The sequence below is a fragment of the Neoarius graeffei genome, chromosome 9 (genome assembly GCF_027579695.1).
Source record: "Neoarius graeffei isolate fNeoGra1 chromosome 9, fNeoGra1.pri, whole genome shotgun sequence".
Classification (NCBI taxonomy): Eukaryota; Metazoa; Chordata; class Actinopteri; order Siluriformes; family Ariidae; genus Neoarius; species Neoarius graeffei.
In genome coordinates, this window is record NC_083577.1 from 73,703,998 (window position 1) to 73,726,206 (window position 22,209).

General features: G+C 40.4%; 1 protein-coding gene across 1 annotated transcript in view; it reads right to left on the minus strand.

Annotated features, from left to right (window-relative positions):
• The window catches only part of vil1 (villin 1), a 38,707-nt gene that overhangs the window by 11,605 nt on the left and 4,893 nt on the right, over window positions 1-22,209 (minus strand). Inside the window, exons 4-12 of the mRNA XM_060930264.1 lie at window positions 22,115-22,189; window positions 21,794-21,990; window positions 20,727-20,835; window positions 19,971-20,081; window positions 19,608-19,810; window positions 19,383-19,461; window positions 8,004-8,102; window positions 7,646-7,799; window positions 7,461-7,561 (exon numbers count right to left, since the gene is read on the minus strand). Coding sequence (XP_060786247.1) covers window positions 7,461-7,561; window positions 7,646-7,799; window positions 8,004-8,102; window positions 19,383-19,461; window positions 19,608-19,810; window positions 19,971-20,081; window positions 20,727-20,835; window positions 21,794-21,990; window positions 22,115-22,189 — 1,128 coding nt within the window. The remainder of the gene's footprint in view (window positions 1-7,460; window positions 7,562-7,645; window positions 7,800-8,003; window positions 8,103-19,382; window positions 19,462-19,607; window positions 19,811-19,970; window positions 20,082-20,726; window positions 20,836-21,793; window positions 21,991-22,114; window positions 22,190-22,209) is intronic.

Below are 22,209 nucleotides of genomic sequence, written 5' to 3' on the forward strand. Positions count from 1 at the left end.
GGGAGGTCTTTAACTCCCACCTCCGGGAGAGCTTTTCCCAGCTTCCGAGGGAGGCGGGGGACATTGAGTCTGAGTGGACCATGTTCTCTATCTCCATTGTGGACGCGGCTGTTCGGAGCTGTGGCCGCAAGGTCTCCGGTGCCTGTCGTGGCGGCAATCCCCGAACCCGGTGGTGGACACCAGAAGTAAGGGATGCCGTCAAGCTGAAGAAGGAGTCCTATCAGGCCATGTTAACCTCCAGGACTCCCGAGGCAGCTGACGGGTATCGGCAGGCCAGGCGTGCTGCAGCTCGGGCAGTTGCGGAGGCAAAAACTCGGAACTGGGAGGAGTTCGGGGAGGTCATGGAGAAGGACTATCGGTCGGCCTCGAAGAAATTCTGGCAAACCGTCCGGCGCCTCAGGAGGGGGAAGCAGTACTCTGCCAACACTGTTTACAGTGCGGGTGGGGAGCTGTTGACCTCGACTGGGGACATTGTCGGGCGGTGGAAGGAATACTTTGAGGATCTCCTCAATCCCACCGTCATGTCTTCCACTGAGGAGACTGAGGCTGATGACTCAGAGGTGGACTCGTCCATTACCCAAGCCGAAGTCACTGAGGTGGTTTGCAAGCTCCTCGGTGGCAAGGCACCGGGGGTGGATGAGATCCGCCCTGAGTATCTCAAGTCTCTGGATGTTGTGGGGCTGTCTTGGTTGACACGCCTCTGCAACATCGCGTGGCGGTCAGGGACAGTGCCTCTGGAGTGGCAGACTGGGGTGGTGGTCCCTCTTTTTAAGAAAGGGGACCGGAGAGTGTGCCCCAATTATAGGGGAATCACACTTCTCAGCCTCCCAGGGAAGGTTTACTCCAGGGTACTGGAGAGGAGAATTCGACCAATAGTCGAACCTCGGATCCAGGAGGAACAATGCGGTTTTCGTCCTGGTCGCGGAACACTGGACCAGCTCTATACCCTTCATAGGGTGCTCGAGGGTTCATGGGAGTTTGCCCAACCAGTCCACATGTGCTTTGTGGATCTGGAGAAGGCATTCGACCGTGTCCCCCGTAGTATTCTGTGGGGGGTGCTTCGGGAGTATGGGGTTCGGGGCTCTTTGCTAAGGGCTGTCCGGTCCCTGTACGAACGGAGCAGGAGTCTGGTTCGCATTGCCGGCAGTAAGTCAGACCTGTTCCCAGTGCATGTTGGACTCCGGCAGGGCTGCCCTTTGTCACCGGTTCTGTTCATAATTTTTATGGACAGAATTTCTAGGCGCAGCCAGGGGCCAGAAGGAATCCTGTTTGGGAACCACAGGATTTCATCTCTGCTTTTTGCGGATGATGTTGTCCTGTTGGCTTCTTCAAACCAGGACCTTCAGCATGCACTGGGGCGGTTTGCAGTCGAGTGTGAAGCGGCTGGGATGAGAATCAGCACCTCCAAGTCCGAGGCCATGGTTCTCGACCGGAAAAGGGTGGCTTGCCCTCTCCAGGTTGGTGGAGAAGTTCTGCCTCAAGTGGAGGAGTTTAAGTATCTCGGGATCTTGTTCACGAGTGAGGGAAGGATGGAGCGTGAGATCGACAGGCGGATCGGTGCAGCCTCCGCAGTGATGCGGTCGCTTTACCGGTCCGTTGTGGTGAAGAAGGAGCTGAGCCAAAAGGCGAAGCTCTCAATTTACCGGTCGATCTACGTTCCGACTCTCACCTATGGTCATGAGCTTTGGGTAATGACCGAAAGGACAAGATCGCGGATACAAGCGGCCGAAATGAGTTTCCTTCGCAGGGTGGCTGGGCGCTCCCTTAGAGATAGGGTGAGAAGCACAGTCACTCGGGAGGAGCTCGGAGTAGAGCCGCTGCTGCTCCACATCGAGAGGAATCAGCTGAGGTGGCTCGGGCATCTTTTTCGGATGCCTCCTGGACGCCTCCCTGGGGAGGTGTTCCAGGCATGTCCCCCCGGGAGGAGGCCCCGGGGAAGACCCAGGACACGCTGGAGGGACTATGTCTCTCGGCTGGCCTGGGAACGCCTCGGTGTTCTTCCCGAGGAGCTGGCCGAGGTGTCTGGGGAGAGGGAAGTTTGGGCTTCCCTGCTTAGACTGCTGCCTCCGCGACCCGGTCCCGGATAAAGCGGAAGAAGACGAGACGAGACGAGACGAGATATTTCCCCTCGAAAAACAAACAAACAAACAAACAAACAAACAAACAAACAAACAAACAAACAAAAACAGCACCATGGAACAAAAAACAAAACAAGCCCTTCATTTGTACTTTTTGATTATTGCGTACTCATGATCTGGATTCACTGTAAATTCCTGTCATTTCCAGATAAACCTTTTAGTCATTTAGAATGTTGAACACAGTCCATAATTAATGGCCTCTTGTATAGTGTCATGTATAGTTAATTATGTAGTGCTGTGTAAAGTCTATTGTCTGACTGTTTGTGCTGTTTTCTGTCCCTGTTTCATGTTAAATGTAGTGTCATGTCCTGGAAAAACTATTTCATTCCTCACTCAACACATTTGTGATGAGAAACAATGACAATATTGACTATGACTTTTTTACTTCATTAATACATAATGAATAATTAATAAATAAACATACAAGCTTTCATGTGCCCAATGTCTTTAATATTGTAATGTTATGCTCTTTCATTCATGGTGCAATTTCTTGCTCAACATCATCAAGGTCCTTGGTACATATTTATTCAGAGAAGCAGCTTTTTATCAGCTGTCTTTTCCAAACTAGGTCAGATCAAACTCCTTGCTTCAAGTTTACAGTGCTTCTCACTCACCAGACAGGTGGTCTATGAAACCCCCAAACTTCGTCATCGCTGATTTTAACTTTGATTCCAAAGATGTGAGAAAGTTCACCATTTCACTATAACATAGTTTTTGCCTACAACTTTACATGTTTAAATAAATTAAAATGCAACTCTGTGTGGAAAATGCAGTTATTTGGATTGTATAGTTTCTAGCACTTGATGTTCAGTAGATCTAAACATCTACAGACTACCAACTCAATCTATTGATTCTACTCCTGTTAGAAATATATGATACTCAGGAAATAATTATGTATCAGCTGTCGTATTTATGTTTAGTAGCACATTTCAGGTTGTTCTAATATTTTGTTCTAATACGATTGTATTTTAATTCTTTGTATTTAGAAGATGGGTGATGTAGTATTTATACTGACTTGTGAAGACAAAAGTAGTCTCCAAAAATTAGAAATGTTAGAAAGGAGACTTTTGCACCTTGAAATTTAATTTTTTTTTGGCATTTTGCCCTTGGATTTGCATTAAGAGGGATCAGAGTTGGTTGGAAAATGTTGTTCTTCCAGCACATTTTGTATAATATGCAATTGTGGTTTCTTTTCCACTCATATCAGTGCAGGTGCTTTAATTTTTTTAACACAAAAATAGAAAATATGACAGAATGTCACATCTGCACCAGACACCACATTGAACTCCACTTCCTAGAATATTTTATGTCCTTCTAACATGGCCATCATGGACTACAACAGCCCAACACACAGCTCATTGTCACATTCAAGTTCATTTGACTTCTAATCATTCACACCAGCCCCAATCAAACCTAGCTCCATATAAAGGACTCACACATTCACTCGATGTGAAGTAATGCTCACTGTGCCCTACCTAATCTACCAAAGCTGTTTATTCTGTTTTAATCTTTTCTGGGTATTTTGTGATTTTTGGATTCTGCTGTTTTTAAATTTGCTGATTGCCTGAACATTGGTCATTTTGTGACTATGAATTTCCTACATGTTTTTGGATCTGTTTGGCCATTATTCATTACAACATATTTGCTGCAATTGCATCTGCTTACCATTTCATTTCTGATATTTTACTTCGCAAGTTTCATACAGCTGGAAAAGATGGCTGGCGATGTGCACTCTCAGCTCAGGGTTGATGAATGGGGAGAACAGCAACAATGCATGAATGGGTTGGATGACTAGATTAATCAGCTCACCAACACCACTGGCCATGCCTTTGCATCCTACCAAGCTCCCAATGTGCCTGCAAGTTCACGTCTTTCCCTTCCCAAAAAGGTTTTGGGAGAGACTTCCCAGTGCAATGGATTTTTACTTCAGTGTTTCCTTTACTTTGCTGGTCAAGAGGTTGTTTTTGAACAGAAAATGTCACCCAATTCATTACTCTCATCACTTATAAGGTTCTCAAGTGGGCTACCACTGTCTGGGACTAAGTCAGTGAGTTGTTGTTGTTGTTCTATGTATGCATCACAGAGCTCTATAAATGAGTCTTTGATCATTTGCCTGAAGGCAGAGAAATCTGAGAGCAGCTGTTGGCAATTAAACAGGGGTGGAGATTAACCATGGTGTATGCACTGGAATTTCACACTGTTGCAACAGGAAGTGGGTGGAATGAGCCAGTGCTTAAAGCTGCATTTCATCAGAGTCTCAACACCAAGGTGCTCACAGAGTTGGTTTGCAGAGATGATCAAGTGTTACTTGGTGCCCTCATAGACATAACAATTTGCCTCAATAATCGGATCCATGATCACCAAGCTGACCAAGTGGCTGTCAGCACCCATGTTCTCAACTCATATAAACAGCAAAAACCAAGCTCAGCCATGCCCAGAAGGAGGCCTCTGTTTTTACTGTGGTGTTCCTGCTCATCCCCTTACACAATGTCCTGTCTGTGGAAGAAACACCCTGTCTTGTTCTCATGCTGAGAGGACCACCACTTCTTCTGGCACCCCCTTGGTGAGTCTTTTACAATATATCTCACCATTTGCTCATGTTAAGTGTTCAAATAAAACACTCTGGATCTGTCTTCGTCTTCTAATTCCTGATTGACTCTGGAGCAGCCAGGAATTTCATTGACGAGGACACTGTAAAGACCCTCAAGCTCACCACTCAACTACTTCAGCACCCACTGACCACCAAAGCTATTGACGACAGTCACCTTGCATACATGACCCCTCCATCTCCAAGTTAGTTTCTACAAAGAGATAGCTTCTGCAAGGCACTATCTCATTCCTGGTCACCACTACCACAATACAGCCCATAAGCCTAGGCTTCCCCTGGATGCAATGTCATGACCATCAAATCTCTGGGAAGAATAAAGAGATCACAAAATTGTCCCAGCATTGTCATCATCAGTGTCTGCATTTTCCTCACCTTGTTGTTGCCTCCACCACTATTGAAGGCCCAGTTCTCCCCATCACAATGGTAATCCCAGAAGCATATCACAAGCTTCTCAAAGTATTCAGCAACAAAAAAGCCAGTGGCATACCGCCCCATAGACCATATATCTGCACAACCGACCTCCTACCGGGTACCATGCCAACACAGAACTGCATATATCCATTATCTCTCACTGAACAAAGACCCATGGACGGTTATGTGCAGGAGGCCTTCCAGCAGAGGTATATTTACCCATCTACTTCTCCAGCTTCTGTGGGCCTCTTCTTTGTGGAGAAAAAAGGAGGAGGACTGCACCTATGTATTGACTATCATGGTCCAAGCCAAATAGCAGTAAACTAACCCGATTATTCCCACTGGTCCCTTTAGCTCTGGAACAACTCTGTTTCATCACAGTGTTCACCAGACTTGATCTTCACAATGCTTACAATCTTGTGATGAGCTAAAAGCCATTTTCCACACCACCTCTGGCCTCTGTAAGTACTGTGTCATGCCATATGGGCTTTCTTGCATCTCCTCAGTCTTCCAGTGTTTAATCAATGACATGCTGAGAGATATGCTGGGGATGTTCTTTACCAGATTCCATTTCAGGTTTTCCTACAGACCCGGTTCAAAAAACAAAAAGGCTGACTCTTTATCATGTATTCACCCACAAACCTGTGAGATAGATTACCTTAATTGCAAGGTCACTGAATCATCAAGTTCCATCTGGCTGTTCCCCGGGCCAGACCTATGTCTTACGGCACCTTAGCAGTAAGCTCATTACCTGGGCACACACATCTCCAGCTACTGACCATCCCAGCACCCAGTGCACCTACAACTTGTGTAAAGCTAAGTATTGGTAGCCCAGCATGGTAACGAACATACAGCACCATGTCAACTCATATACTGAGTGCACACAAGCCAAAGTGCCCCTTACTTGACCAAGTAGCAAGGCAATTTGAGGGGTTGCTCTGTCACATCTGCATCAGAATCCACACTGAACTCCACTTTCCAGAATATTTTACATTCCACTAACATGGCTGTCATAGACTGCAACACCCAAACACAGTTCATTGTCACGTTCAAGTTCACCTGATTTCTAATCATGCACACCTGCCCCCAATCACATCCAGCTCTATATAAAGGACTCAGTCCCTCAATGTAAACTAATTCTTAGTGTGCCCCACCTTTATTCTGTGTTGATTTTTTTGTGTTTTAATTCTATTATTTTAATATTATTAAATATTATTAATATTAAAATAATATTATTATTTTAATAATAATTATTATTTTGTTATATATACTGCAATTTCATCCAGTTACCATCTAATTCCTGACACAGAACCACAGCAAATTGGCAATATACCAATTTAATGGTCTACAGGTATGGTTGTTTTTTTTTCTTTTTTTCTTTTTTTAAGTATCTACTGTTGGTTATCCAAATTCTGAGGACTGATATAAATTACACAAAGTAAGTCACTTTATGGACAACTGTAATGTAAACCTTTTTTCTTTTCTCACTCCTAAAGAGATAAAAGATCCAAAAGCTTAACAAGAAAACAGAGTCATCTATATCCCCCGTCCTATATGCCAACTATAAACCAAGTTTCAAGATATTATTTGTCACATTTTTCAAGTTCTGCTGCAGGAAACTAACCCTACCTCTTTACACTGACCTCAGCAGCCCATGGCATAAACCCACCGGACCTTTGGTCCAGGTGAGCTAAATATTAAAATTCTCACATTTCTTAGTATCAAAAGGCCCATATACATTACTTAATCAACACATATATCAACTTTCAAGACCATACCACTCATAGTTTTCAAGTTCTGCTCTGGAAACAAAACCTACCCCAAGACTAACCTGAGAGACTAAGTCTGAAATTGTTTCCATGGAAACATGAAAAATTAAAATTTCTCAAATTTCTTAGTATGAAAAGGCACATCTACATCATCTTGTTAACATGTATACAAAGTTTCAAATCTGTATCACATGAATAGTTTTGGATATATGTTCCGGAAACAAACATTGCTCTCAGAAAATAAGTCAAAATCTATTTTTAATGTAAAAATTTGAAAAATACTTTAAAAAAAAAATCCAAAATAGCAAAAGGCACCAGTTCACATGTTGCTTGATATGTATACAAAGTTTCATGAAGATATCTTCAGTAGTTTTAAAGATATGGCCTGGAAACGAAAACATGACCGGACAGACGGATGGATGGAACCCATTTCTATATTCCCTGCCAAACTTCGTTTGGGCAGGGGATAATAACATAGGAAATGTTATCTTTTATATATTTGAAGATCTATCAGTTATTTTTTTTAATGATTACCTCGACTTCACCAGACCCATCATCCACCATTTTCTGCTGAGCTGCTATATCAGGCCTGGCATGCATTGATGTGACATCAAACTTTATCTGTTCAACTTTGGCTGCAGAGGAAAAAATAATAATTTGGCTATATTTGCACTCTAGGTATCATTTTCTGTGAAATAATTAAGGTGTGCTTTGCTTACCTATTTTGCCTACAGTATGTGTTGTGCCCAGTCCAGTAATTTGACCCTTCACTGTCCATTTCTGGAAGAGCTGCTTGAAAACTGCGGACTCCGAGCCTTCATTTACCATCTCCACATAGGTGGATGGAGGATAACCTTTGGCCTTTTTGTATGCCTGAATATATAATGATGTAAGAAAATACTATACATGTATGTCTTTGTATATTGTGGGATTGTATTTATGTGGTCTGTGGAAAATCATTTCAAAAATACAATTTGAATTCGCAGAAGTAGCAAACTCACTATTGTGAGTCAATTTAGATTTGGTCCTGAAAGTTCAATTCCTTTTAAGGGCATGTTGCTGAGATGTGTCTCTCACCTCTGCTTTCTCTAGTGCTTCTGATCTCTCCTTTTTGGATGACTTCCGGCCCTTCCAGATAAAGATATATATTCCACCCTGATCCAGCAAATAGCAGTCCTGTCAAATAGAGGATATGTCTTTAATGTATTAAGATACAAGTTCAGTAATCAAGGACCTTGTTTATACTTTGGCAATATTGTCGTGGGTGGCAGGTGCTTATCTATTATTCAGTCAGCCTTGTGGATCACCTTTGAGATTTTGCGACATATTTATGGCACTAACACTTGTAAGGAGATACAAGTACATCACTAAGCATTTAATGTGAATGTGCTTATTCCTTTTATTTTGCTTTGCTTCCTTGTCTTACTTCCTAATTTGTCACTCCTTTTCACTGAAGACGATAGAATTCAACTTTGACTTTAACTGCCACAGCACTGCCTAGAAGGAGAAGTAGTTTGTTTCAGTTCTGACCCTTTGAGATTTATCTCTGGAGATCATCTATCTTTTGAAACTTTATAATTATAGTGACATTGATTAGGGTAGAGCTCTTATCTTTATGACCCTAGAAAATGCATGTGCTATCTTCACAGGGTTTGGCTTTTATGCAGTGTTAGAGCCATTTATATCAGTGTGTCCTTTGCACAGGGTTGTTCCCTCTCTCTGAGTTGGTGAACCACTATGCATTATACTGATGTCTAAGTAAGCAATATATGCTGTTGCAATTCTTAATCCAATCCTTAAAAACTACACTAAATGTACAGCTACATTCTGATCAAGTGGCTTCTCTTCAAATTTGTACAACTAGAATTATATTGTGAAATGTTATATACACATAGGTCCCCTTTTTATGCTCAAAGGCTGTCACTTTGACTTGAGCACATAAAATTGCTTAATACCTTGCTCACTTCCCATTGTCTGAGTCTGGGAGGGTTGGTACAATGAAAAGTGAGGTTGATGTAAATGAAATGGCACAAGGCAAGGCTTATTATTTTTAATGAAATGTTCTTAGTTTTTAATGACTTTGCCAGTATAAATACTACAACCACATATACTGGGTTTTTAATATCTAAGAAGAAGAAGAAGAAGAAGAAACCTTTATTTGTCACATGCACACTTCAAGCACGGTGACATTCATCCTCTGCATTTAACCCATCTGAAACAGTGAACACACGCGCACACACACCCAGAGCAGTGGGCAGCCACACTAGAGTGCCCGGGGAGCAGTCAGGGGTTCGGTACCTTGCTCAAGGGCACTTCAGCCCAAGGCCACCCAATATCTAAAACCTGTAGTGCTCAGCCCTATTTTTATGATCATCATGCCAGTGCAATTAATAACCTAACAATGAGAGTTTAAAAAAAAAGTGTGATTACAGTAAATACATTGTAAAGGGTTGTGGTTCAGCATGCTACCATGATATACAATCGAATAAGCTGTTGACAATCCCATTAAAAATGTGTGCTGTTTTTTTTTTTTACTTTTAGATTTCACAGTTATAGAGTGGAGGAAATAATTATTTGATCCCTTGCTGATTTTGTAAGTTTGCCCACTGGCAAAGATATGAACAGTCTATAATTTTAAGGGTAGATTTATTTTAACAGTGAGAGATAGAATATCAAAAAGAAAATCCAGAAAATCACATTTTATAAAATATATAAATTGATTTGCATTTTGTTGAGTGAAATAAGTATTTGATCCCCTACCAACCATTAAGAGTTCTGGCTCCCACAGACGAGTTAGACACTCCTAATCAACTCGTTACCTGCATTAAAGACAGCCGTCTTAAATTGACACCTGTATAAAAGACACCTGTCCACAGACTCAATCAGTCAATCAATCAATCAATCAATCAATCAATCAATCAATCAATCAATCAGACTCCAACCTCTCCAACATGGGCAAGACCAAAGAGCTGTCTAAGGATGTCAGGGACAAGATTGTAGAGCTGCACAAGGATGGACTGGGCTACAAACCCTAAGCAAGAAGCTGGGTGAGAAGGAGACAACTGTTGGTGCAATAGTTTGAAAATGGAAGAAATACAAAATGACCATCAATCAACCCCGGTCTGGGGCCCCACGCAAGATCTCACCTCGTGGGGTATCAAGGATCACGAGAAAGGTGAGAGATCAGCCTAGAACTACACGGGAGGAGCTTGTGAATGATCTTAAGGCAGCTGGGACCACAGTCACCAAGAAAAACATTGGTAACACATTACGCCGTAATGAATTAAAATCCTGCAGTGCCCGCAAGGTCCCCCTGCTCAAGAAGGCACATGTGCAGGCCCGTCTGAAGTTTGCCAATGAACACCTGAATGATTCTGAGAGTGATTGGGAGAAGGTGCTGTGGTCAGATGAGACCAAAATCGAGCTCTTTGGCATTAACTCAATTCGCCGTGTTTGGAGGAAGAAAAATGCTGACTATGGCCCGAAGAACACCATTCCCACTGTCAAGCATGGAGGTGGAAACATTATGCTTTGGGGATGTTTCTCTGCTAAGGGCACAGGACTACTTCACTGCATCAACGGAAGAATGGACGTGGCCATGTACCGTAAAATCCTGAGTGACAACCTCCTTCCCTCTGCCAGGACACTGAAAATGGGTCATGGATGGGTCTTCCAGCACAACACTGACCCAAAACATACAGCCAAGGCAACAAAGGAGTGGCGCAAGAAGAAGTACATTAAGGTCATGGAATGGCCTAGCCAGTCTCCGGACCTTAATCCCATAGAAAACCTATGGAGGGAGCTGAAGCTCCGAGTTGCGAAGCGACAGCCTCAAAACCTTAATGATCTAGAGATGATCTGCAAAGAGGAGTGGACCAAAATTCCTCCTGACATGTGCGCAAATCTGGTCATCAACTACAAGAAATGTCTGACCGCTGTGCTTGCCAACAAGAGTTTTGCCACCAAATACTGAGTCTTGTTTGCTAGAGGGTTCAAATACTTATTTCACTCAAAGAAATGCAAATCAGTTTATATCTTTTATATGAAGTTATTTTCTGGATTTAATTTTTGATGTTTTGTCTCTCACAGTTAAAATAAACCTACCATTAAAATGATAGAATGTTAATTTCTTTGTCAGTGGACAAACTTACAAAATCAGCAAGGGATCAAATAATTATTTCCTCCACTGTATTTTAGAGGTAGAAACATCCATGTAGCTGACAACTTACAACAAATGTGTTTCCTTTTCTTCTTTTTTCCCCCTGCCATTTTGTTGATTGAGCCTGCACATCATAGGGTCTATATTGGTTAATTCCTCATATCTATCTGGGTCAGAGTTTTAATTAGTTAATTAGTATTAGATATTCTACTATCAATTCTACTATTATGGAACATGTATAATATAATATTCAGGAAATAATTATGTGTAAAGTTATCTTCAATTATAAGTTGCTCCAATATTTTATGTCTAATAATACAGTTATTTGTATTTGGTAGTTGGGTGAAGCATATTTATATTGACCTAGGGAAATACAATTAGTCTACAATCAGAAAAGATACAGAACTTTCACTCCCTGAAATTAATATTAAACTACAATTTTGCCTTTGTGTCTGCATTAAGAAGGTCCAGAGTGAGTTTGAAAATTCTGCTGTTCCAGCACATTTTGTGTGCTATGTAATTTGTTGTTTTGCTCCACTCATGTCAGTACAGGTACCTTAATTTTTAACCACAAAAATAGAAAATAGGACAGAACCACAGCAAAATAGCAAAATGACATTGCCATATACCATTATGTTTTTCTTGTACCTGCACCAAAATAGGGCATCAATAATATGCATGGAATGTGTAATGGAATAACGTCTTTCACAATGTTATAAATTATTATACATACGGGCCACTTTTTTGCATGGAATAAAAACGTATTCTATTCCCTTCTAGTGGGTTTATTGATGGCATGCAATATTGTTATCATATTGCTTATCCTCCATGTATTACACCACTCTCCCCAATGGAGAAGGAGCATGCAATATTGTTATAGTATTGCACGTTCTTTCGATTACGTTCATTATGTCTTATATTAAATATAGGGTTTTTTTTTCTTTTTTTATCAGACATCTAGTTTTTAGGTTTGTTTACCTGACATGTTTCGACGTACGACTGTCGTCTTCCTCAGAGTGTCACCGGATGTTATTGGTGATGCATCTTTTATCAGCTGATGTTTCCGAAGGCATGGCCTTCCTGTCTGGTTTGACAGGTCGGTCACGCCTTCTACTGTCTGTTCGTCCCCTGCAAGATGGAACTCCAGGTATGGGAGAGCATGTATGCTCCCTCATCCCGGTTGATGGTCCTCGGGCTTCGCTTACGGATCTCCATGGCCTCCCTGATCCAGCGCTGATGTTTGTTATCTTCTATGCGGATGACTCTGGCATTCCCTCAGTCCATAATATGATTTTCCCTTTTGCAGTGATCTGTTATAGCTGACTTATAATTTTGCTGTTGTGCCTTTTCTTTTATTGTTCGGGTTTGTCTTGTAGCTGTCTCCTTTTCGCACTCTTTCTTATGTTCATTTTTTCTTGTGTTGAAACTCCTTCCTGTCTCCCCGATGTAAGTTTTATTGCATAATTGACATGGAATCTCATATATGGTGTTGCATCTGTTGTCCGGATGTATTCTGTCTTTGGGATGAACCAGGATCTGACGGAGTGTTGTGTATGGTTTGACAAGTGTGTTAATGTTGTGTTTCCTCATTGCTCTTTGAATGCGTTCAGTTATTCCCCTAATGTATGGTAATGTAACTACTCCCCTGTGTTCTTGTTTGTTGGTTTGTTTTTTCTCTTTCTTCTGTGTTTTGTTGTTCTTAACCTGTTCCACCCCTTTGGATATTGCCCATTGTGGATATTGACATGCCTTCAGTGCGTGTTGTATATGTTGTTCCTCCTGTTCTTTGTCCTGTGGATCTGTAATTATTGCTGTGTGTTCATGTAATGTTCTGACTACTGATATTTTGTGCATTATGGGGTGTTCGGAAGTCCAGTTTAAATATTGGTCGGTGTGTGTGGGTTTTCTGTGTACTTTTATTTTGATGTCCCCATCTTCTGTGTGATGTATTTTTAAGTCCAAAAATGCTATTGACTGCTCCGTTTCTTCTTCATGTGTGAATTTTATATTGCCGGTATTGTCTATGGTGTTGAGATGGTCGGTGAGTTGTTGAGTGTGTCCCCTCTTCACTTTTTCTAGTATGTCATCCACGTAACATTTCCAGAGTGTTGGCCTGTATTCTGCTGGTATTGTAGTGAGTGCTTTCTGCTCCAGATCTTCCATGAAAAAGCCGCACATGATGGCTGATAGTGGGTCTCCCATGGCAAAACCTTCCTTCTGTCTGTAAATTGTATTCCTGGACTGAAAGTATGTGGATGTGGCGATGAATTGAAGGAGCTGAGTGATGTCTTGTACAGTGAGGTTTGTGCGTTTCTTGAGCGTCCTGTCTGTTTTTAATTTTTCTTGTACTATCTGTATGGTGGCTTCCGTGGGTGTTCTGGTGAAAAGAGATATGACGTCGTGTGATATGAAAACTTCGTCTTGCTGCATTTTGATGTTTTTTAGTTCTTCTGCCAGTTGTTTTGAGTTTTTGCAGTGTTGGTCTGTGAGTCCTAGTAATGGTTTAATTATTTCGGTGAGTGGTTTTGATAAGTTGTATGTCACTGAACCAATGCTTCGCCACACACCGACCAATATTTAAACTGGACTTCCGAACACCCCATAATGCACAAAATATCAGTAGTCAGAACATTACATGAACGCACAGCAATAATTACAGATCCACAGGACAAAGAACAGGAGGAACAACATATACAACACGCACTGAAGGCATGTCAATATCCACAATGGGCAATATCCAAAGGGGTGGAACAGGTTAAGAACAACAAAACACAGAAGAAAGAGAAAAAACAAACCAACAAACAAGAACACAGGGGAGTAGTTACATTACCATACATTAGGGGAATAACTGAATGCATTCAAAGAGCAATGAGGAAACACAACATTAACACACCTGTCAAACCATACACAACACTCCGTCAGATCCTGGTTCATCCTAAAGACAGAATACATCCGGACAACAGATGCAACACCATATATGAGATTCCATGTCAATTATTCAATAAAACTTACATCGGGGAGACAGGAAGGAGTTTCAACACAAGAAAAAATGAACATAAGAAAGAGTGCAAAAAGGAGACAGCTACAAGACAAACCTGAACAATAAAAGAAAAGGCACAACAGGAAAATTATAAGTCAGCTATAACAGATCACTGCAAAAGGGAAAATCATATTATGGACTGGGGGAATGCTAGAGTCATCCGCACAGAAGATAACAAACATCAGCGCTGGATCAGGGAGGCCATGGAGATCCGTAAGCGAAGCCCAAGGACCATCAACCGGGATGAGGGAGCATACATGCTCTCCCATATCTGGAGTGCCATCTTGCAGGGGATGAACAGACAGTAGAAGGCGTGACCGACCTGTCAAACCAGACAGGAAGGCCACACCTTCGGAAACATCAGCTGATAAAAGATGCGTCACCAATAACATCCGGTGACACTCTGAGGAAGACGACAGTCGTACGTCGAAACATGTCAGGTAAACAAACCTAAAAACTAGATGTCTGATAAAAAAAGAAAAAAAAACTAGTATTGCACGTTGTCAAGACAACACGACGTCATGTGTCAGAGCTCTTGTGAAGATCCAATGATAAAACTTTTCTGTTGCACATGCACAGAATCATTTCTTTGTCAGCTGGGAAATACAGAAGATGAGGCTAATCCAGTGCTAGGAGTAAGCATTAAATAAATAAACTAAAACTAAGGATGCACTGAACATCCGAAAGGCTACCAAAACTTCATTATATATTCATCACGCATATTTACAAGAGAAAAACATACCAATGGACATAAAAAAACTGGAAAAGAGACACACTGGAGATGTAAAACTTCCGTGCTAGCGAGTGACTGTGACAGTTTGTAAGCCAACATGGCCGCAAGGTTTGCTTCATTAAAAGCGGAAGATTTTGAGAGAATTTTGGCTGCCAGGTCGTTACGTTGTGTGTAGTTATTGATGTTGATTTTAAAAGTAACTAAGTAAATTACACAGGGAAAATAATAATGTTCAGCTTGACTGTGCTAGCATTGGCCTGCGCTAACACTACACCAGCTAGAAGCTAACTGGACTGCTGCGCTGACAGCACTGAGTCGCAGGTAAGCTAGCGTCAGCCTTCGCTAACGCTACTGCTACACCAGCTGGATGCTAACTGGACTGCCGTGCTAACAGCACCAAGTCACAGGTAAGCTAGCTTTGGCCTTCAAGAATGTGGATATGAAGAATGTGTATGTATAATAATTATACTGGCTGTTTTTTTTCACGGTCTAGCAGATATATTCCATTCAGCTAGTATGATATTGAACGAGTCGAAGATAAGCCAGAATTTAATATTTAAATAATATTGGCTATATATTAACCCTATAATAACCCTATATAAAACCCTAACCTTTTTTTTTCTCTGTGCTCTCATGGAAGGCGGTTGCATTCCTCTGCTCTCTTCTCCTCTCCCTTTTTTTCCCTGCTTGTGCTCCTTTGTCTCATCTCGTCTGTCTATACTTTTGAGAGACTCTCTCCACACTGCTCTCTAAACTAAAAAATAATGGAATTGATAAACTGGTCTCCTAATGAAATTGACACAGTTTCTCGATGAGAAGCCTGGGTTCGGGGGAACCCACCTGTCCTGCTGGAACGTTTTTCTGTGGAGGACATTGAAGATATCTACCTATTCGGAATCATGATTACAGGACTTTTGCTAATTGGATTAGGCATTGCCCTGGTTTATCAAGGAAATCAGACAATGGTGACAGCTGTTCAAAGCCCCATAAAGCTGCCCGACATGATTGAAGCAGTGGGCAGAGCTGTCAGCACTCAGACTGTGGCTATTCAGAACTTGAACCGCAACATGGATGACATCATGGAGAAGCTTTCAGCTTTGCAAAGGAAATGGATTGATTTGGAGACCAGAATGGACAGAAATGGACAGAATGGACAGACAGAGGGGTCATGTAAAAGAATGCATCTGCTCGCCCAAACAATCCCAATCTTATCTGCTTTCAGCTCCCTTAGACAGCACTGGCCTCGGCCAAGGCCGTTGGTGGGACAACATCTCCCCCTGAAGGTCACTGCTGTGAGATGCTCTCGTATTCCTTCCCCCACTTCCCGCGGTTGCCGCTTTTACCCCCAGTGTGACAAGCGGGTGCGTGACCAGCACCATCATGGCTGCAGGAGCGGATGGCTGCTTGCTTGCGCTGGGTTACCTCTACCTCCTCCCCTCCCCCAACCCCTCCCCCCTTACCCCCCCTCAAGTCCCGAGTTTTCATGTTGTGAAGTGTACTTGTGTTATTGTGTGCTTATGTGCTGAGGTGTTTTTTTAATGTTCCCACACTGTACTCCTCATAGGAGCATACTGTGGGGGTTGCTTTTTTCCTCCTCCCTTCTCCTCATGTTACTCTGTGTTTTTTTCTTTTCATCCCTGTCTTCCTATCCTGTCTACTCTCCCTCTGTCAATTGAGTGTATGTGTGTATGTAAGGACAGGTTGATGGTTAATTTCGCTGGTACTTGTGACTAGTGATAATAAAGGGTTATTCATATATATATATATATATATATATATATATATATATATATATATATATATATATATGGATCTGTCTCAGAAACTGGGTACTGTGGGGGTACCCCACTAAATATACTCACAGTCAATAAACTATACGGTTTTGAATGGTGATGTTGGTTTTAATTTGAAATAAAATGATGAAAGAAATAATACAGAGAAAACTAAATCTTTGATGTGAATATTCAGAATTTGGCAAAAATTCTGCAAATTTGTGGAAAAATGGCGGCTTGATCTGGGACATGATAAATGGTCGACTACATCGCATTCCCTTAAAAAGGTTGTAGTCCACTGAAAAGTCTACAGTTATCACTAATTGTATTTTAAGTTGTAACTTTATACACCTAAGGATTGGTGCACTCACAGAATAATCATAACCGTAATAAAACATCATGCAAAATATTTGATCACCATTGTAACTCCATTTTCCGCATACCCAAAACCAATATGATCGTGTGTTTTGATCTAAACGGAAAGCCTCAGGGTCAAGGTCACTACCTCACCAAAAGTAGGAACTTAAAATCACTACGCCATATAAAAATTTAGTTATAAATCTGCAATTTTGTTTTTTAAAATGCAAGCTGAAAGTTAGGTATAGAATATGTTTCTTACAGAATATGTTACGATGGTAGCTGGTCTTGTATGAATTTCTGAGCTATAAAATGAGTTGTGGTCTATTTTTTACCTTAGCGTGTTATTTGTGTGCGTGGAAGGACACACATTAACAATTTGCATGTGTAGAATGGAATTTTCCACTCCAAAAGTTAGAAGTTGATCGTGCTTCCATTTGCGGTCTTTGTTACGCGAGTGATCTGTTCGGACGTTATCGCTGAAAAGGTGAGTTTTGACAGTTTTATTTTGTTTTAGTCTTGCAGTATAAGGCAATAGAATGTTTCTTTTTCATCTTGCTTTCATATTTCGTAGTGTTTGCGTATTTTTGGCCAATATTTTGCAACCATGGTCAATTTAGATCAAACTTTTGATAGACTCTACGGCCAGTCATTTTGCCCCGCCTCCGCCTCGCACTCCGCCTGGTGCGGTAGTGATGTCCCGTTGCTCGCGCGCCGCAGCAGAGACCCGCGCGACCTTCAGCCGGTACAGTTGCTGGGCAATTCCATGTAAATGTCAACCTCACCATGCAAAAATAAAGCAACATGTAATACATCAAAACCACTCCCAGAGATCTCACCTAGGCCTGTATTTTACAGATGTGAATAAGTTGAACCAATTTGTAACCAACCTAATATGTCACTGTCAGTCTTTCTTTCTTATCATGTAAAACCCAAGCTAAAATCAACTTTGATCATGTACAATTCTATATTATTGCCACAAGCCACAGAAATGTATGCTAAAATCCACAAAACAGCAAAACAATAGCCATCCTAAATATTATTTAAGAACTTTGATAGTTTTAGCTGATATTTAAAGAGTTTTTCAAAGGGTTATGGTGGTTAAATTGCTGATTTTCTAAACATATGCCATGTCAATTTCAGATGCGTCACATCCATAACGGAATTATGTCACATCCATAACGCTGATTTTTTCTTCCTAGATTCTGCTTGAAATAGAAAATATTTTAAACAAAGGCTTTTTTTATTTTCAGCTAAGACTCCTTTATTAAATGCATGCCTGCATTTGGATATTATGTTTGCAATTTCACAGAGTTTGATGAATATGTGTAGTCACCCTGGAAATGGGGTATTTTTTCCGTCACATCCATAACGCATGTCTTTTTTGGCATTTTCTATAGTTCTAAATGTACTATGGGAATTCTTTTTTTCCCATGACTTCTCCAATATGAGAGGTCTTAAAAATATACAACAAATTTTAAAATACTGGAAAGGAATAAAAATTAACTAGGTCAGTTGTTGCCATTTTGAGTCCAAATGTCACATCCATAACGCTGGAATTGCTCTGCTGTTCTTTTACCAGCGCCGTTATTCTCATCTTTCCAGTGTGTTCTTGATTTTTCCATTGTGTCCTATTTCGCCATATCAAATACCCAAAATGTATCATATTATTCATATTTAAGTGAATAATCAATTCAGTCATCATAACTTAGCATTTTTAACCCAAGCAATCAAAAAGAGAAAATTTATTCAATGTTTTCACTCATCTGTGAAGGAGGGGCTTTAATTCTTCATGATGGAGTTATTTTATATGGAAATCAATTTTACAAAAGCATTTGAATTGTAAGCAAAAAAAATTTCCACAGTGGAGGCCAGATAAAGCAAGATACTATATTCTTATTAAACATGACAAAAGAAACATTGAGTGTTAGATAAATGCAAAAAAAAAAAAAAAAGTAAAATTTGAAAATTTATTTTTTGACCATAATGTCCCAAATGAGAGACCAGTTTCTGAGACGGACCCATATACAAAAAAAGACAACATTATTGTCAAGTCTAAACAGGTTGAGGACAGACACTTTTACTGTACATATATTGCATTTTGTATATTTTATTCTTATTGTACTTATTTCATTCCTATGTGTGTGTCTGTGTGTTTTGTATATTTTGCATCAAGTGTTATGTCAGCGATGTAAGCATTTTAATGTACTTATTTCTTGGCATATTGTGCAAATGATAAATAAACTTTTACTTTTGACTTGAAACCATGTGTGAACCAGTGGGAAACCAACTCTTTTCAGTTAATATCACACCTTTTAAACCCTTTAAACCCTTTTACCAGTTTAACACACTTTTAATAATATCCTTTGGTTTGCTGTGAGGGTTAATTTCTTACCTCCGAATTCAGCAGGTCTTGTGTTAGTGGCTTCATGGCCACTTCCTGTACCACCAGATTACCTTCAGCATCTGAAATGCTGCCCAACACAAATAGACATTTTAGTACTCATGGAGTACTGGCATTAATGAGTGAATGGTTTGGAATCAGGAATAGTGTCAAAAGGTCAATGGACCTTTATTTGTAAATAGATTTGAATGTAAAGTGCAATTTTAATTCTCATACTGAAAGAGCTTGATGCTGGACTTCAATTTTTCATCTACCACCTCATCTGCAATGGCTTCTTTAATGTTCCTTTTTTCACCCAAAGCCTGGTTCATCAGTTTCATGGTCTCCCCAGAAGCGTTCTCATTATCTCCTTCCACCACTATTACCTGTGCTCTACCCCCTCTCTCTCTGTCACGGATATCTTTCGCCAAATTCATCCCCTACATGGACACAAGCAGTTAATTCACTATTATTGTCACACCAGAGATTGATAAGGCTCTACCTGACTTGAGCTCTTAATATTCTTCTGTTTATCCTGTTTAAATCTACTATTTATAGCTAACTCATTTATTTTTTGCTGAGCTACCAGTAATTATTTACCTTTAGCCTCTCCATGCGATTGCTTTTAGGGCCATTCCATTGGATAATGAGGTTCCCCAGGTCCAACAGGAACACATCGCCTTTATTAAAGCTGTTCCAGCTCATATCCACCTGAGCACAGAGTAAAACAGCTTGTTCTCCATTTTATTTAAAATTTATATGTTAGATGACTAAATAGCAGATTGAATATAATTATGTGTATACCTTCAGCATTCATTCTTCACCCCACTGTCGCCCTTATTTTTAAAATCACTCTTCTTTGTGGTTTATTCTTATGTATGTAAATAAGTGAAAACAGTGTCTAAAAAGGCTTATATGAATCCTCAAGACTTTCTGATTAATTGTACCTTAAAATCTTACTGTATATATGAGGGTAAGTTAAAAAGTTCTAAGACAAATTGAAAAAATCTTCATTTATGAAAATAAAGTTATTTCTCTACATATCCTCCATTTAAGTCTAAACACTTCTGCAAGCGGTGTTTCCATTGGAAAAATAAATCTGGGGGCTGTCTTTCACACCTTTTGAAATTATAACATCTGTCTTAGAACTTTTTGACTTACCCTCGAATGTGTATATTTGACCAAAACATAATTTTTTTCTTTTTTTTTAGACACAAAGAATTAAGGTTTCAGACTTGGTTCAGACTTGAAGCAGCTTTTCTGAAGTCTCTACCATGTGAAATGATCACTCATTTGGTGACAAACCTCATGAAACTTTGACTTCCTGTGTATAATGACGTATGAAACTTATCTCACCTCCCCTGCAACCACATTCTTCTTGCCCTTGACATGCAGCAGTCTACGGACATTGTACGTGTTGGTTTCTACTTGCTTCAACCCTGAAGCTACTCCACCCTTCTTGTAACTGTGGGAGAGAGGATGTAGTGTGTCTTAATGTGGTTATTTTATCTTCTAAGCAATGATTTCTAAGCCAAGCACTTTTTGTGACAGTGATGTAAATGTAGAATTTATGGGTTGATCTTAGAACACCTAAAAAAGTATCTATTGAGGTTGACTTATTAGTTATATATATATATATATATATATATATATATATATATATATATATATATATATATATATATATATATAAGGCTGCTTCTTGAAACAGTAAGAGTCATACTTCTGGAGCTTGTCTCTGCTTTCAGTTAGAGCTGGATGATCTACAACTTCCTTTTTTCTCACTCCACCCTTTTCTTGATCCAAGTCTTATGAAACATATCAGCCTAACATTCTCTTTCTGATTGGAGACCAATAAATTGAAACTCAGCCTTGGAAGAGTAGAAATGAGGTATTGCTGGACCTTTCAATCACCAGCAACATTCAGCCCAATTCCTCCAATCACAATCCATCAGGTGCTAGATCCTACAGATTTCTGGACTCTACTCTGGATTCTACCACGAAGTCTAACACAATGTTTAATTAGTTTTAAATTGGATTACTGCAACACTCTTCCTCAAGTATTCCTACAGTATATTTTGTCAAATTCAGAATTGTTCTTGCAATCTAGGCAACTAAGTTCTCTTCTTCACTTCGTTATCTAAATATCTAAATTCAGAACTCCACACCCATTCACTATTTCAGGTTTGGTTGGTATCTGCTGTGTCATTTTCTAAACTTTAAGCATACAACAACTTGACCACACTATCTCTTGTAAAGGCCTGCATTAGTCCCTAGTTTTTGAAGTTTTGAATCTCTACAGACTCTTCATATCATTGCATGCTGCTTGCATGTTTTGCAAGTCGTTCTGTACAAAAGTAGCTGCTCAGCAGCTAAATTTAAATGTAAATATATCAATGAGTCTAATCTGTGAAAGGCCTTACATGATGCCCTGTTTGAAATAGCCTTGGAAAGTGGGGCTCTCATAGCCCTGGGTCTCCCGATGCTGCACTGCAATGCCCCCTAGGTGGTCATCCATCATGGTAGCATAAATGGCTGCGGTACCCTGTTCATCCACGGAGGTCATCTTCCCCAGCCAGTAGTGAATGTCATAGGTGAAGGTGTTGCTGGTCTTTTGCGTCTGATTGAAGACATGTAAGTCAGCACTCTGTTTGATATTCTGCACTGGGTGGTTTTTTTTAAATGTTTTATTTAGTGTTTAATCATATTCATTACTTGACTGATATATTGCAGTAAATACGTACATATAGTATTAAATAGCTGTCTCCCTCATAAAACTGTCCATATGTTTTAGGTGGGTAAGGCACCAGTTCCATGTTCTGTCCATGATAAAACAGAG